At 46.1% G+C, this 15756-nt stretch overlaps 1 protein-coding gene across 4 annotated transcripts in view; it reads left to right on the forward strand.

The window, feature by feature from the left end:
* Positions 1-15756, forward strand: part of pde5ab (phosphodiesterase 5A, cGMP-specific, b) — a 216616-nt gene that overhangs the window by 54945 nt on the left and 145915 nt on the right. For all 4 annotated transcript variants that reach the window (XM_085962982.1, XM_085962974.1, XM_085962965.1 and 1 more), the window contains 2 exons: positions 12089-12160; positions 15411-15500. In XM_085962982.1, the coding sequence (XP_085819108.1) occupies positions 12089-12160; positions 15411-15500 (162 nt within the window). The remainder of the gene's footprint in view (positions 1-12088; positions 12161-15410; positions 15501-15756) is intronic.

Here is a 15756-nt window from a genome sequence, read left to right on the forward strand (position 1 = left end):
CCAGGTGGAAGAGGTCGCAGGTTTGGGAGGTGCTGCCGAAGAAGCCTTGGCGAGTTGCTGCAGTGCATCTTGTAGATGGTACACACTGCAGCCATGGTACGCTGGTGGTGGAGGGAGTGAATGTTTAAGGTGGTTGATGGGGTGCCAATCAAGCGGACTGCTTTGTCCTGGATGGTGTTGAACTCCTTGAGTGCTGTTGGAGCTGCACTCATCCAGGCAAGTGGAGAGTATTCCATCACACTCCTTACTTGTGCATTGTAGATGGTGGAAAGGCTTTGGGGAGTCAGGAGGTGAGACACTCGCCACAGAATACCCAGCCTCTGACCTGCTCTTGTTGCCACAGTATTTATGTGGCTGGAATGTTGTGCACAAGAGATTATTGGCAGAAATGAAAATGCACGGAATTGTAGGTAACTTTGTGACATGGGTTGCAAATTGGTTGGGAGGTAGGAGACAGAAAGTAGAGATAAAGGTAACATGCTCTGATTTGTGGGATGCGACAAGTGGTGTTCCCCAGGGCACTGCGGCCTCAGCTTTTTAGCATGTATATCAGCTGCTTCATCAATGACCTTCCTTCGCTGATGATTGCACAGTGTTCAGTTCCATTCTCAACTCCTCAGATAATGAAGCAGTCCATGCCCGCATGCAACAAGACCTGGATGACATTCATGCTTGGGCTGATAAGTGGCAAGTAACACTCGCACCATAAGAGTGCCAGGCAATGACTGTTTCCAAAAAGAGAGAGTCTAACCACCGCCCCTTGACATTCAGCGGCATTACCATCACCGAATCCCCCACCATTGGGGGTCACCATTGACCAGAGCCTTAACTGGACCAGCCACATAAATACTCTGGCTACAAGAGCAGGCCAAAGGCTGGGTATTCTGCGGCGAGTGTCTCACCTCCTGACTCCCCAAAACCTTTCCACCATCGACAAGGCACAAGTCAGTAGTGTGATGGAATACTCTCCACTTGCCTGGATGAGTGCAGCTCCAACAACACTCAAGAAGCTCGACAACATCCAGGACAAAGCAGCCCGCTTGATTGGCACCCCATCCACCACCTTAAACATTCACTCCCTTCACCACTGGTGCACCGTGGCTGTAGTGTGTACCATCTACAAAATGCACTGTAGCAACTCACCAAGGCTTCTTCAACAGCACCTCCCAAACCTGCGACCTCTACCACCTAGAAGGACAAGGGCAGCAGGCGCATGGGAACACCACCACCTCCAAGTTCCCCTCCAAGTCACACACCATCGTTACTTGGAAATATATCGCCGTTCCTTCATCGTCGCTGTGTCAAAATCCTGGAACTCCCTCTCTAACAGCACTGTGGGAGTACCTTCACCATACGGATTGCAGCGGTTCAAGAAGGCGGCTCACCACCACCTTCTCAAAGGCAATTAGGGATGGGCAATAAATACTGGCCTTGCCAGCGATGCCCACATCCTGTGAATGAATAAATAAAAAAAACTATTTGGTTCAACCTGAGACAGTGGCTGGGGAAGAGAATGTAATAAGAATGGTGTTTGTTGCAGAGGCCAAAGAAAATGGCTTTGGTCGTCTCGATATTTGACTGAAAGAAATTGTGGCTCATTCATGACTGGATGTCAGACAAGCAGTCTGACAATGCAGAGGCAGAAGCAGTGGAGTGGTAAAGAGAGGTGGCGGAGAGGCAAAGTTCGGCGTCATTTGCGTAGATGTGGAGGCTGACCCAATGTTCTCAGATGAATGTGCCAAGGGGGTTGAGGGTGGGTTCTGAAAAGGAGGGGACAAGTCCTGAAAACAGGGACTCATTCAGCACGGGGCCAGGGAGGAAAGGTGCGCTGATGATGGAGGGAGTGAATGTTTAAGGTGGTGGATGGGGTGAGGACTTTGTAGAGTCGACTGGGCTGGGTGTGCCTTTGTCATGTCCGAATCCAATGCCTAGGTCGATGCCAAGTGGTCCATAAATAAAGTCTTATTGTATTTGTTTGTAGTGGTTTGATACAACTGAGTGGTTTGCTAGGCCATTTCAGAGGGCAGTTAAGAGTCAACCACATTGCTGTGGGTCTGGAGTCACATATAGGCTAGACCGGGTAAGGACAGCAGGTTTCCTTCCTTAAAGGACATTAGTAAACCAATTGGGTTTTTACAAAAATACTAGCTTTTTATTCCAGATTTAATTAATTAACCGAATTCACAAACTGCAATGGTGGGATTTGAACTCACATCTTCAGATTATTAGTCTAGTCCTCTAGATTATTAGTTCCAGTAACAGAACCACTATGCTACTGTACCTGAATAATCAGATGCATATTCAACCTCTGCCTCCTATTTGACCCGAGCTCAGCTCCAGACCCTACAACCTTTCCATCAAACCATTGCCTACTTCCATCTCAGCCATAATAACAACAGAAAACGCTGGAAAAACTCAGCAGGCCAGGGCAGCATCCGTGGAGAGAGAAACAGAGTTAGCGTTTCAGATCGATGACCTTTCATCAGAACTGGTTCTGACAAAACGTCATCGACCTGAAACTTTAACTCTGTTTCTCTCTCCACGGATGCTGCCCTGGCCTGCTGAGTTTTTCCAGCGTTTTCTGTTGTTATTTCGGATTTCCAGCATCCGCAGTATTTTGCTATCCATCTCATCCATGCCTTGTCACCTTCAGCCTCAACTATTCCAACGCTCTCCTGACCGACCTCCCTTCTTCCACCCTCCATAAACTGCAGCCCATCCAAAACTCTGCTGCCCGTATCCAATCCCACACCAAATCCTGCTCACCCATCACACCAGTGAAATCCATGGAATGTAAATTAGGCGGGTCCTGTAACAACTGGATAATCATCTCTGCCAGATTGCCACCCAGGTGGTGAAGATAAAATCTATCCCGATATCTTATTTATATGAAGAGGAAAGTTAGTGACCTTCTCTGTAAATCTAGTTACATAAGATTTCAGGAGGTAGCATTAATAGTTCAATGTACTGGTCTGTGCTCCAATAAGATGAGATATATTTCTCTGAAAGCTTACAGTTTTCCTTGGTAGGGCTGCTACCTCATCCATTTCTTTAAATCAGATCAAGAAGCACTTCCAATTTTCTGGTAAAAATTTTCTGGTAACAAGAGTGCAAGTTAAAGCTAGCAAGACCTTTGTACGAAGATCTTTGAGTGTATCTCTACCCAGGGGTACAATAAGCTTAGTACAAAGTCAAATGGTCTTTGCAGGGTTTTACTGCAATTCTCAATCAATAAAAAGTCTTAATAATAACTACCCGTAATATAATATTTTTGAAGTCGTGTGTGAGTTCCTGCTGCTGGCTGTTAGTGCTCAGACCAAAATGTGCTTTCATATTGGAGAGGATAGACACATTTGTAGAGAAGTAAGATTTCTATAAAGGATCTTGCAATGTCTTGTGCAGCTGTAGAATACAATGGAGCAGCGGTGGGCAATTATTTGGGTTGGAGGGCCACGTAACAAGTTTTGGTGAGCTGTTGAAGGCCGAACACCAATGTTCCCCCTAAAGTGCGTGGCCACACGGTCGCACACCAATTGCTAGGTCCCGCGCAGGCCGCTCACCATCTCCTGCCGCTGGAAGAGATACCACACAGCAGATTTAAAGGGACCACGCACGTTGGTGAGAACAAAGTGTTAAATTGGTAAATTTGGAACAGGCCAACTCATAATATTGATCATCACTCCCACTTCTACGCTCCCAATAATTTATAAACATAAATTCAGATAGTAGTCAGATACTATCTTAAATACACAAAATGTAGTGTAAAATAGTAAAATCTTCCCTTACTAAATGAATGAAATGATTGATCGATCGATCGATTATATGTTGCACTGAAAGTCTACGTGGCTGTTTGACAGAACAGCTTGAGTCTGCAGGGCCTCCGATGCGAGAGGTGTTCTCTTTTTAGTGTGCTGAGTACGGGAACCCGAGGCTTCGCAAGGCGTGAACTGCAATTGCCTGGAGTCCTTGTGCTCTGGGATCCACTCCCATGTCTAAGACTTTACATTAAAATTTGGCTTGATGATGTCATTTAGACATCCGCCAAATTTTCCAAGCATTCTCGTCAGTCGTTTCCCCACCCACATATGATGGGTGTACAAAACTGCTAAAATGTTCAGTTAACAGAAGTGCATTTAAAGAGCCCTATAGTAAGATCTGGAGGCTTAAAATATCAACCTTTTTTTCTTGTTTTTTTTCTTAGTTTCTACTTAGTTGATCAGGAGACATTATGCCAAGTGCTTTGTTATGTGCATAATATTGGGACAGTAGATTTCCCTATGGGAATTCACCCTTATTTCTGATTTTTGAAGAAAGAAGAACATGAGAAATGCCAGTCAGGTCTGTCTGAATCACAGGCAGATTGCTAATAACCTTCAATCTAGATTTACGGGCAGAGGTGATGTACAATTTCCTGGCAACAATCAGGTGGAAATAACTACATTGCTTCCAGGTCAGCAATCTTCCAGAAGCAGAGCTGTACCATCTGTTGCAAGGACACCTGCAGCAACATACTCCATTAGGCTGGTACTGCCAGTGGCACTGACCAGCAGCTGTGCTGTCTTCCTCCACCTTTTTCCAGGCATTCTTCAACACTGTCCTACTGGGAGATTGCCCTGAAGTGACAAGTGAGACCATCACCCTTACTACAAACTCATTTTGACCACATCCATTTTGCCAGAATTCGCACAGTGGTTAAATTGCAGATGACATTAAATTCGGGGTATAGTTAATACTGAGAAAGACTGCGACAAAATACAAGAAGACATTAACAAATTTGTAGAATGGATATGAAAGTGGCAAATTAATTTCAATATAGATAAGTGTGAGGTGGTGCATTTTGGTAGGAGGAATAAGGAGGCCATCTATTCCTTGGAAAATAAGGGCGCAAATTTTTTCGGTGGTACGAATATCCTTAAAGCTCCAAAATGGTGTCTGCGGCGCATACACACACTTGTGGGGCGAATTGCGCTGGTGAGGGCATTAGCACGTGAGCAGTGAACGTCTGCCGGAAGTATGCAGGCCATATGCTGATTTAATGCCAGCAGTGCCATTTTGGAGCTCAATGCTCCAGCTAATGCCCTCTCTTAACCTCGCACATGTTCAGCAGCAGGAAGGACCTCCCCACCAGTGCTTTTTAAAGAGATTATTAACTACTTACATGTCACATGCTGATTGATTTCTTCTGGCGGTTGGTACGATTCTACAAGTGTTAAGTTGCAAAAGTCTACAGGAAATGGTGTGGCAGGTACTGAAGGACTTTTTGCTGACTTCAAAGCTTCTGAACAAACCATTCACTGCCAGACATGGGTGCACTAGTAGGAATTCCCCTGGGGGTACAGCATGACTTGGGAGAATGAACAGAGGCCACGCAGAGCAGGACAAGCTGCTAGAAGCAAGAGGGGGAGAAGGGCTTTCAGTCGGCGGTCATAACTGTCCAGGGTGTTCAGGAAGCAATTCACCTATCTGAACCTCAGCAAAAAGCAATGTTTGAGATGTCTGTGCTTCGGTAAGGACATCCTCACTAAAATCTGCTGTCATAGTCACAGCTGCAGTCAGAATTGCAACCTCAGAACAGGGCAAGGACCGCATTGCCAATGGTTGTAAATGTGACCGTGGCGATGAACTTTTATACGTCTGGCTCCTTCCAGGCTAGAGCTGGAGATATTTGCAACATCGCGCAGTTTCATAATTTGCCATCCATTGTTGCATAAGGCAGGTCACTGAGACTCTCTATTCAAAGAAAGCTGACTATATTTCATTCTCTCTTGCCAGAGACCAGCAGGCGGAGCGAGCACGCATCTTCGCTAGGATTGCAGGCTTCTCCATGGTGCAGGGTGCCATTGACTGCATGTACATTGCTTTGTGGGTGCCGCGTGTCAGCTCTGCCATATACCAGAACCAAAAGGGATTCCACTAACTCAATGTCCATCTGGTGTGCAACCATAGGCAGCGAATCATATAGGTCATTGCTCAGTATCCTGGCAGCAGTCATGATGTCTTCATTCTGTGGCAGTTCACTGTGCCAGCTGCATTTCAGCCACCATGGCAAACCAAAGGGTGGCCATTGGGCAACAAGGGGTATCTGCTGACGACATGGCTGATGACTCTGTTGCGCAACCCATGCACACGTGCACAGCATGCTTACAGTGAAAGCCATGCTACCACATGGAATGTGATAGAGCAGACGATTGGCATGCTGAAACAATGCTTCTGCTGCCTGGACCACTCTGGAGGAGCATTGTAGTACTCGGCTGAGTGGATGTCAAGATTTGTGGTGGTCTATTGCATGCTCCACAACCTCGCCACCATGAGGGGACAACCCTTGCCACCAGCTACACGGCGAGCAGCTCAGGAGGAGGAGGAGGAGGAGAAAGGGAGGTGGCAAACTAGACATCCCCTTTTTGCCCAGGCTGTCCGTGAAGAACTCATCCGAGTGCAATACCGGTAACTGCAAACCCAATTCCCGATTCACCAACAGTTCCACACCTTACCTTCACTCTGTCACTGACTATCACAGCGACAGTGCAAAAATAAAAGCCTCCACAAAATAAACATTCCAAACCAAATTAGTAAATCAAATCATGCCATAATTGTATACAAACATAAACTAATCACCCATGTGCATTCCCTTAATATATGTCTTCCATGTGCCTTTGCCTGTCCTAGTGCTCCTACGCAGCATAACTGGTGGAAGGCTGCTGACTTTCAGTAGAGGGGACTGCAGATGGCCTTGGAGGACGGCCTTGAACAGCTCTGGGCCATCTGCAAATTGCACCATCTTGGCATGGGTGACAGCAGTCTGGGCTGGCAGGCTGACAGGCAACAGCAAGGGAACTGACAGAGTGGCAGTGGTGGGAGGACAAATGCTGTCATCCTGAGAGAGGACAGCAGGTTCGTGCTCCATGGAACTGCTGCCACTCCCCCTGGACGGCATCTCAATAATCCTAGTAATCTGTTGGAGGACAGATTGCTGGACTGCTGTGACACTCTGCAAGCCCCTTTGAACACTGTAATCCACAGCCATGATGGCAGCAGTCTGAGCGTGCATGGTAGAAAGCTGACCTTACATGAGAGCAGTCTGAGCTTCCACTGCAGCACTCAGACATATGATGGCTGCTGCTTGTGTTCCAATGGAAGCTGAGACATTGGCCACAGACGCTACATCATGGTTGGGTCTACAAGTGTGCCAATGGTGTTGAGCACCACTTCCATGCTGGAAAGGATGGGTCCCAAGCTCTGCGCAAAGCCCTATGCCAAGTTGGTGCCGGACTCCTCCATGCTCCTTGACATTGCATGCAGGCTTTCTGGCAGGCTTCCCAATGCCCGAAGCATTTCATTGTGCATACCCAACAACCTTCTTCTGTAGCCTGCTCCATCGAAGTCCTCAACTGAGTCCTCTGCAGCAGAACTCGTGTGTGACCTCGCCCTCTGGCAAGCTGACACCTGCGCTACCCTTTCCTTCTGCACTGGCTGCAGGCCAACCATGCCTGGTGTCACACCACGTGCAGATCCCACCTCTGTGCTATCCTCTAAATAACACGCAGTGTCAGTATCTGAGTTGGTGGCTGCGAGTGTGAAATCGAGTGATGGTGTGTCTTCATTATCACTGCCTTCTTGCTCTTGCACCACTGCCTGTCCAGGTTGCAGTTCTTGGGTATCTGAAAGGAGAAAGGTGCAAGGGTAAGGTTATGTTTAGGGGAGGGTGGGAAAGCACGAGGTGCATGCTTACACCATCTGCAACTTGTAAATCAGAAGAGATTGTTAGATGAGGGGGAAGTTGGATGGAGAAGGAGTATTAGGTATGAGGATACTTTCATCTTCGATGGTTTCAGCCCTGCCGCTGGCCATGGCCTCAGCAATTTCCATTCCAATAATGGTCAGCACCGTCTCCTCCATGGGGGTTAGGACATGTTAGCTCCTGCTGCCTCCGGTTGTGCACCACCTTGTCCTGCAAGAGAGAGGGAAGTGTGTCAGTGAGTGTCGCACAATTTGTTTGTGTGGTGTGGCTGTCATGGTTGAATAGCTGATAGCTGGCAGCGTGTGCAAGCTGTGAGATGTGGACGGGAGTCTTGCAACAGTGCTAAGTGTGTGAGGGTGAGGTGAAGCTATGAATGTTAGGTATGAGTCCTAATTGATAGAGATTGCTGGTAGGTGAGTGATGGGGGTGTGGTGAATTGAGCATTGGCTGAGGCTAGTGGTGCAGTTGGTAGGATATGGCATTTGAAGATGCACCTACTGACCTTGACCACTTGTGTGAGGTCATTAAACTTCTTATGGCACTGCAGCTTTAACTGGTGCTAGCAAGTAAAGATTTTGGGCTCCCTGCTGATGCAGCAGCCAAAGCACAGCGCAGTTAGCGCTGGCTGCACGCTGATATCATAGAAATGAGCATGCAACACAAAATTGGCCTGCTGCCTGCATTACAATCAACGGATCCTCGTGCCCGTTTTTGGGGGTTATTGAATGTAGCCCCCTAAGAGTCTAAATTGGACTCAAATTGGCTCAAAGTGATTTAGGGGCACAGGTTCACAAATCATTAAAAGTAGCAATGCAGGTTAACAAAGCCATAAAAAAGTGCAAACAAAGCGCTAGGTTTCATTTCTAGAGGATTAGAATTTCAAAGCAGAGAAGTTGGGGGAGAAATTCGCGATCGCCAACAAAGTTGCACTGGTAACGAGATAACGGCTGCTGAAAATAGCCGCAACACTAACGGGGCAAAATTGGTCTGGGGGGCATGGAGACTGTTAGCGTAGCGCTTACCTTCTGTGCAACGCTGTCCTGGTGGTTTGGCTGGAGGCATCTGAGATGAAGTTCCTGTCCAGGTGCAGCGTTACAGCTTCCCACAGCAAGCGAGGCTGTGGAGCTCGCAAGGAATTGTGGAAAATGAAGAGCTCTGAGTATTAAAGGGGCAATGCACACTGAAGCAATACAAATTAAAATGAAGCACTAACACAAATGGCTCGGCAAGCCAGGGAAGGGGCACCCAGGGTCTCTCACGCAGCACTCTAGCTTTGTGCAGGGGGTCAACACTGCCAGGCAGGCCCTCTACCCACAGGGGCCAGGAGGCTCTCCAGGAAGAAGGATGTGGGAGTGCATCACCGAGGCCATCACTGCCAGCAGTGTCGCCCCCACCATCTGGCTCCAGTGCCCAAAGAAGCTTCATGACCTCAGGCCATTGGTCAAGGTTAGTGAGTGCATCTTCAAAAGCCATCTTCTACCAACTGCACCACTAGCATCACACACTGCTCAAAGCATGACCCCCAGTCACTCACCTAGTAATAATGTGCACCAATCACGAGCCACATCTCCCATTCTTAGCTTCACCTCACCCCCTTGGAGGAGACGGTCCCAGCCATTCTTGACAGGGGCATGGCTGAGCCCTTGGCCTGTGGCGGGGTTGAAAGGATATAAGATTCTGGTATCTTCATACGTTATCCTCCTTCATGCTTTCCCAACCTCCCGTCACCACAACGCCACACTTGTGCCTCCCTCATTTCACACACCCAAGAAATGCAGCCTGCCCACCCAGTGGGTGACCAAGAAGAGGGAGAGGAGAGTGAAGAAGAAGATTGATTTGACACTCCCAGCCATCAGTTCCTCAAGGTCAGCCAGCAAGGCCATTTGCAGTGTCCCCCACTGAAAATCAGTAGCCTTCCACCAGCCATGCTGCAGCCACTGGGGTAGCACTGCGTGACATCAGTAGGATAGGCAAAGGCACGCACAAGATAGTCACTAAGAGAATGCATACAGGTGATGAGTTGATTTCCTGATGTCACATTGGACAGCTAGACATATATAGGTGGATTGGAAAGTTTGCTTTGTGGTGGCTTTTATTTCAGCATCGTGGCCAAGTGAGCGTTGTGATGGTCAGTAACCGATGGAAGGTAAGGTATGGGATTAATGTTGAAAGCGGAATTGGGGTAGTGTTCACTGGGACCACAGGCGGATGATTTCTTCCTGGATATCCCAGCCACAAAGGGGCTGTCTGTGTTGTGTCCTCCTCTTCTGCTTCCTCCTCTTCTGTGCCTTCTTCTTCCCTCTGCAAGCAGATGCTGTAAATATGAAATGACAGCATAAAATGCTGGAAATACTCATCTGGTCAGGCAACATCTCGACCGAGACGTGAACTCTGTTTTTCTCTCCATGTATGTTGCGTGACCTGCTGAGTATTCACAGCATGTTCTGTCTCCTCAAAGGCCTTCATTTACCATCTGAGTGCTTTGCAAGCGTCCAGCAGCACTCCCTACACACTTAAAAAACTTTTCACATTTATTGCAGCAAGCCACCACTTCAATAAAATAAAAAAAAGTCCAAAACCTTACATTCAAACTTACCTAATGATGTGTGTGTCCCTTTAAGAGGCGCAGACTTCACCAGTGTCAGTCTGCGGTTAACCCGGTGTGCTTAGGACCCAGCGTTGAATTCAGTGCTAGGGTCGAACTTTGCATTGATGACATTAAGTCGGCGTTGCACGCCGATTGACGTGACCACGCCACCATTTTTTCTTTCAGGGCGTTACCAGTTACCAGCAGTGCAAAGGGGGAGACAAAATATGGCAGCCGCCGCAGCACCCACCACCAGCTGGTGAAAGAGCGGCAGCTGCCATTTTATCACCATTTCATGGCGTTATGGAGTGGCTGTAAGCAGATGAATTTCTAGCCTGTTATGTTCAACTTATATAGAACATTGGTTTAGACCACACTAAGAATGCAGTGCACAGTTCTGGTCTCCATATTGCAAAAAGGAACACTACAGAAAGTGCAAAGAAGATTTGCAAGGCTGATACCAGAACTGCGCGGGTACAACTATCAGGAATGACTGGACAGGCTGATAGAGATTTTTTAAATTGTGAATGGTTTTGATAGATTAGATATAAAGAAGATGGTTCCAATTGTGAGGGAGACCAGAACTAGGGACTATAAATATAAGCTAGTCACTAATAAATCCAATAAGGAATTCAGGAGAAACCTCTTTACTCAGAGTGATGAGAATGTGGAACATGATACCACGTGGAGCAGTTGAGGTGAGTAACATAGATACATTTAAGGGGAAGCTAGATAAGTTCACGAGGGAGAAAGGAATAGAAGGATATGTTGATAGGGTGAGATGAAGTAAGGTGGGAGGTGGCATTGACCAGTTGGGCCAAATGGCTTGTTTCTGTGCTGTAAATTCTACTTAATTCTATGTAATTGCTGTACTGCTCCATCACTTGACCAGCAGACTTGGTTTCCTATTTTCACATTTATTGTTTCAGAACCAGCTTTTTATGTTAACCAAAATGTTATTATCCCATTTTTGTTACCCAACTTTTCCAATGGCTAAAATATATGTTTAAAAAAATTAGCAGCCTTTGTAATGACTACCAACATTTTTATCTTCAAATACAGTCACTTACTTTAAGTGGCTGCATCACTTTAAATGTACCTATCACCACCTGTAAATAGAGCTCCAAATGCCAGACCCAATATGGGCTGGGAACTGAGGAGTGCCAACACTATGTAAATGAAAATCATGTTGGATAAGTACAGTAACAGTTGGGCAAGTGCTAACAACACATCACCCAACTAACGCCAGACTGGAGGTTCAATCGGAAAATCTACCCCAGTGTCTTAGTTCACCTAACTTTAGCAAAACAAAAGCTGAAAGAAGTGGTTCATTTAAAAGTGCTGAAAAAAATCTCTCATTGCAAACTATTGCTACAGAGTTTGGCTTATTATTTTTCCATGATTAATAAGTTATCTATAGCCACCTAGTCAACTTGGTTGGTTTCAGTTGAAGGTCCAAAAAGTGATTCATATGATCATTTTCAATGGAAAATCATGTTTAAAGTCAGTTTGGCTCCATTGGTAGCTCCTCTCTACCATTTCTGAATATAAGGTGCATAAATTCTGTTACAATAAATATTAAATGTAATAATTTTATTGGAATCAAAAATAGTAATAAATTTACATGAATTTCATTGTGCTCTGTTAAGTACTCTGTATCCATTGTTAATTTAGACTCCCAAATGCAGCGGTGCTAACTTTCTTTAGATTTACTGCACACATAGATGTATCTGGTTTCTATTTAATCAGTTCTGTCTTACCAGGTTGTTGGTGTTGCCCAAGCAATCAACAAGAAATGTGGAACAAATGGAACATTCACCAAAAAAGATGAAAAGGTAAAATAAATGCAATGATTTAAGGTTGATTACTCAGTCCATCTGTTCGGGTTATTGTGTTTTGAGAAACGAATCTTGTTTTGTTTGAATGAAAAGGAATTATTATGTTACATAATGCAGCAAACAAGGGGAGCAGGGCAGGTGACCAATTTCTAAATTATAGATGTATTCCAGTAATATTACGCCAAATAGATCATGGCCTAGAAATTGGGTTCTGGTCTTGCCAGGGCTGTAGCGCCAGAAAGTTTGCGCCAGCGGTAATGCAGCAGCGCGCGACGAAAATTCGGGTGCGCCGGGCCCAGACGGCGGCGGGCGCTAAAACCCTCCTTTAGCGCCTCAAAACGGGCGTGAACTTGGGTTTCCTGGCGCTAATCCCCCGCTGCGGCACCCGATGCGGTGCGGCAGGCGGGGGAACTGCAGGCCTCCTCCTCCTGTTAAGGAGGAGCTGCCTGCAGCCGACAACTGTCCGGCGGATTGACCCGACATCTGAGCCCGGCACCTCGGGGAAGTGCCGGGCTCGCATCAGACACTGATCAGGGCCGCGGGGGGGGAATGCAGGAGTCCGGGAAGGGAGGTGCGGGCAGGCGGCCGCCGGGAACGCGGCCGGCCGCCGCTCCACCTTTATGCGCCGGCGCACACTGGGGGAAGACTCTGTTGCCAGAGTCTTAGTTGCGCCTGCCACGGGCGAGGCGGGCGGAGCTGAATTTCGGCTTGGGGCCGGGTTACCACGGCAACCGGGACGCTGCGCACACCGATGACGTCATCGGTGCCGGCGCAGCGCTACCGGTGCAACGCCGATTTAGGGCCCCAGGGAATTTCTCAACTGGCCATAACTCCGGCGCTAGGCCCTCTAGCGCCTCAAACGCGGCGCTAAGCCTACCGAATTTCTAGGTCATCCGAGCACAAGAATGGGATCATTAATTACCTGCTGGATCAATGCAAGGTTTGTTTTTTGGTAAATCAGTAAGGTTTGTTTGTATCTCTGTATAATAGAAAGCAAAATAAATGAAAGCAAATATTTGTAAATTTAATTTACGTTCTTAAAAGGTGGAAAGAAGGAAAAGTTTTTTTTCTGGAAACAGCTCAATTTTTATCTTGTATGAATTGTGCTGAGGTAGAGTTTCACATAGGTGATGGGCACCTGGTGTCTTTCTCAAATGGGCATTTTTGAGTGTGAGCCTGAACAGTGTTGTTGGGCTATTTATCCCTGGGAGGCACTACAGCTGATTTGGATACTATACTCATCATCATTAAATGGCAAGCAGGAGTATGTTTTAGTCTTTACTAGTGTCAGCTTGACTTAGTTAATAGCACATTGACCTCAGAGTCAGAGGTTATAGTTTCAAGTTCCACTCCAATACTTGAGTACGGAATGTAGGCTAATGGTATTGAGGGAATGCTTCGTCTTTGAAAGAGCTGTCTAATTTAGTCCCACTCCCCAGCTTTTTCCCCATGTTGTCTTTGAGATGAGATGTTAAAGTGAGATGCTGTTAACTTGTTCTTGTGATTCAAGATCCCATAGCACTATTCAAAAAAGAGTAGGAGCTTGCTTTATCAACATGATTCTAAGGTTTAATGCTCCCAGTGGGGACGGCAGGCAAAGGGAGCACATCTTGAGCTATGCACCTGTGATTGACTGAAATCTGCTATCTGTGAGTTCCGTTTGTCATTGGGAGCTCTGGATTACAGAATCACCCCTTTGGTATCCTGGCTAACATTCCTCCCTCAATCAACATGGAAAACAGATGAATTCAATTGTTCTTATTAGATCTGCTGTGTGCAAAATCTAATTTATATGTGAAATATGTTGGGACATTTTTGAGATATAGTAAGGTAATATATAAATGCAAGGTTGTTATTTTTATGTAGGCATTAACTTTTAAATGTGTAAAAATGTCTTTCACAGGAATGTAGGATCCACACATTATGAACTGGATATTTACTGGGGCGGGTTACATAGGCGAGGTGGGCGGAGTTTCAGATGAAAAACCCGGAAGTCTGGCTTTACCCGCATGCTGTGCAGTTTTATCTCCACAGCATACGACTTTTGTCTCTGACAGGATTCCCACCCGGCAGTCAACCTGATGGACAGGCTTAGCTTCCAGTTGGGCAGGGAGCGCTCTGGAGGAGGCTGCAAGATCAGGGACGTCCGATCCCTGACCCGGGGGGCAATCCCAAAGGGGGGTCCGATTCCTGACCCCGGAGGGCAGTCTGATCCCAAGGGGAGGGGTGGGTTTATTGGGGGAAGGAGACATCTGATGGTGGGGGAGCTTGGGGGGGGGGTCAGCAGGAGGCTCTCTTGCTCCTCCTGACGCACAAAGAGTGCTGTAAAGGCACTTACCTTCTCCCCGAGGTTGTCCTCGCCTCGCTGCAGCTGCCAGGTTTCCTGTGGCCCGCCAAACCCGGCCAGCCACATTAAAACCTGCAAAGCAGGTTAAATCCGAGGCTTCCAGCCTCATTAACTATTTAAAATACCAGCTGCTCACCCATGTTAAAATCCCCCCCCCCATATGTTCATTCATGAACTTCACCATTCAGAAGCTCTATACTTTCTTCTCTCAAAAACAAACCAAAGAATATGTTCCATATGTTGTAGCAAAAATTTAAGATGATCATTAGTCTTTAACAGGGCATAAATTTTAGCTCTTCAAGCTGAAATTTCTAATTGGTAGCTAGTTGAATTTGATTGAGGATACCTGCTAATGCTGCTGCAGATCAATGCTATAATTAATTAAACTGCTAGCGTTTGGTTATAAATTAAAATCTCTGCTAGAAATCTAAATTGTTCTAGGTGTGACCGGATAGCAATAATAAACATACTGTGGGTTGTAACTGAGACTATGTAATTTAATTGAACAGGTCCACTTGTGGTTTGGTCAGACAGTGAAGCTGTCAAATCACAATTACCATCTAACTAATACTGCTTATCCAATATATTACTAATTATTTAGACTTTAGAGCTTTGTTAAGCTAGCTATTGTGCTTTATTCTTCTGTCTAAATTGCTGAGTAAATTGATTCTCCTGTGGTTCAAGTCTAAATCTTGACTTCTTTAAGTACACAATAGGAAAGGTTAGAACAATAGCAAAATACCGCGGATGCTGGAAATCTGAAATAACAACAGAAAGTGCTGGAAGTGTTTCCAGCATTTTCTGTTGTTATTTCAGGAAAAGTTGGAAGGTGGAAATTAAATTCATAATATCTGTATTTTCCTGATGTTGAGTTCTGATCATTATTGTAATTGTTTTCAGGATTTTGCTGCCTATTTGACGTTTTGCGGGATTGTCCTCCACAAAGCTAAAGTGTATGAGACCTCACTGCTTGAAAACAGACGCAACCAGGTATAGCGAAGTCGATAGATTAGAAAATCGGGCGGAGCACAAAACGGACTGTTGATTTGCTATTGCCCATTTTGCGCCCAAGCTGAATTTCACCCCCACCTAAAAAATGTAGAATAAACTCTTCTGTCCTCCAACATTGCCATCCTACACCCTAATGAACATAAAGAAAATCAGAGCAAGAAAAGAGAAAGAATATAGGGGCTGAAATTACGCCATATGACAGTAACAAACAATTAGGAGAAAATTTTCAGTAGCT

This window comes from Somniosus microcephalus, chromosome 2 (genome assembly GCF_052327205.1).
Source record: "Somniosus microcephalus isolate GS21.2 chromosome 2, FLI_Smic_1.0, whole genome shotgun sequence".
NCBI lineage: Eukaryota > Metazoa > Chordata > Chondrichthyes > Squaliformes > Somniosidae > Somniosus > Somniosus microcephalus.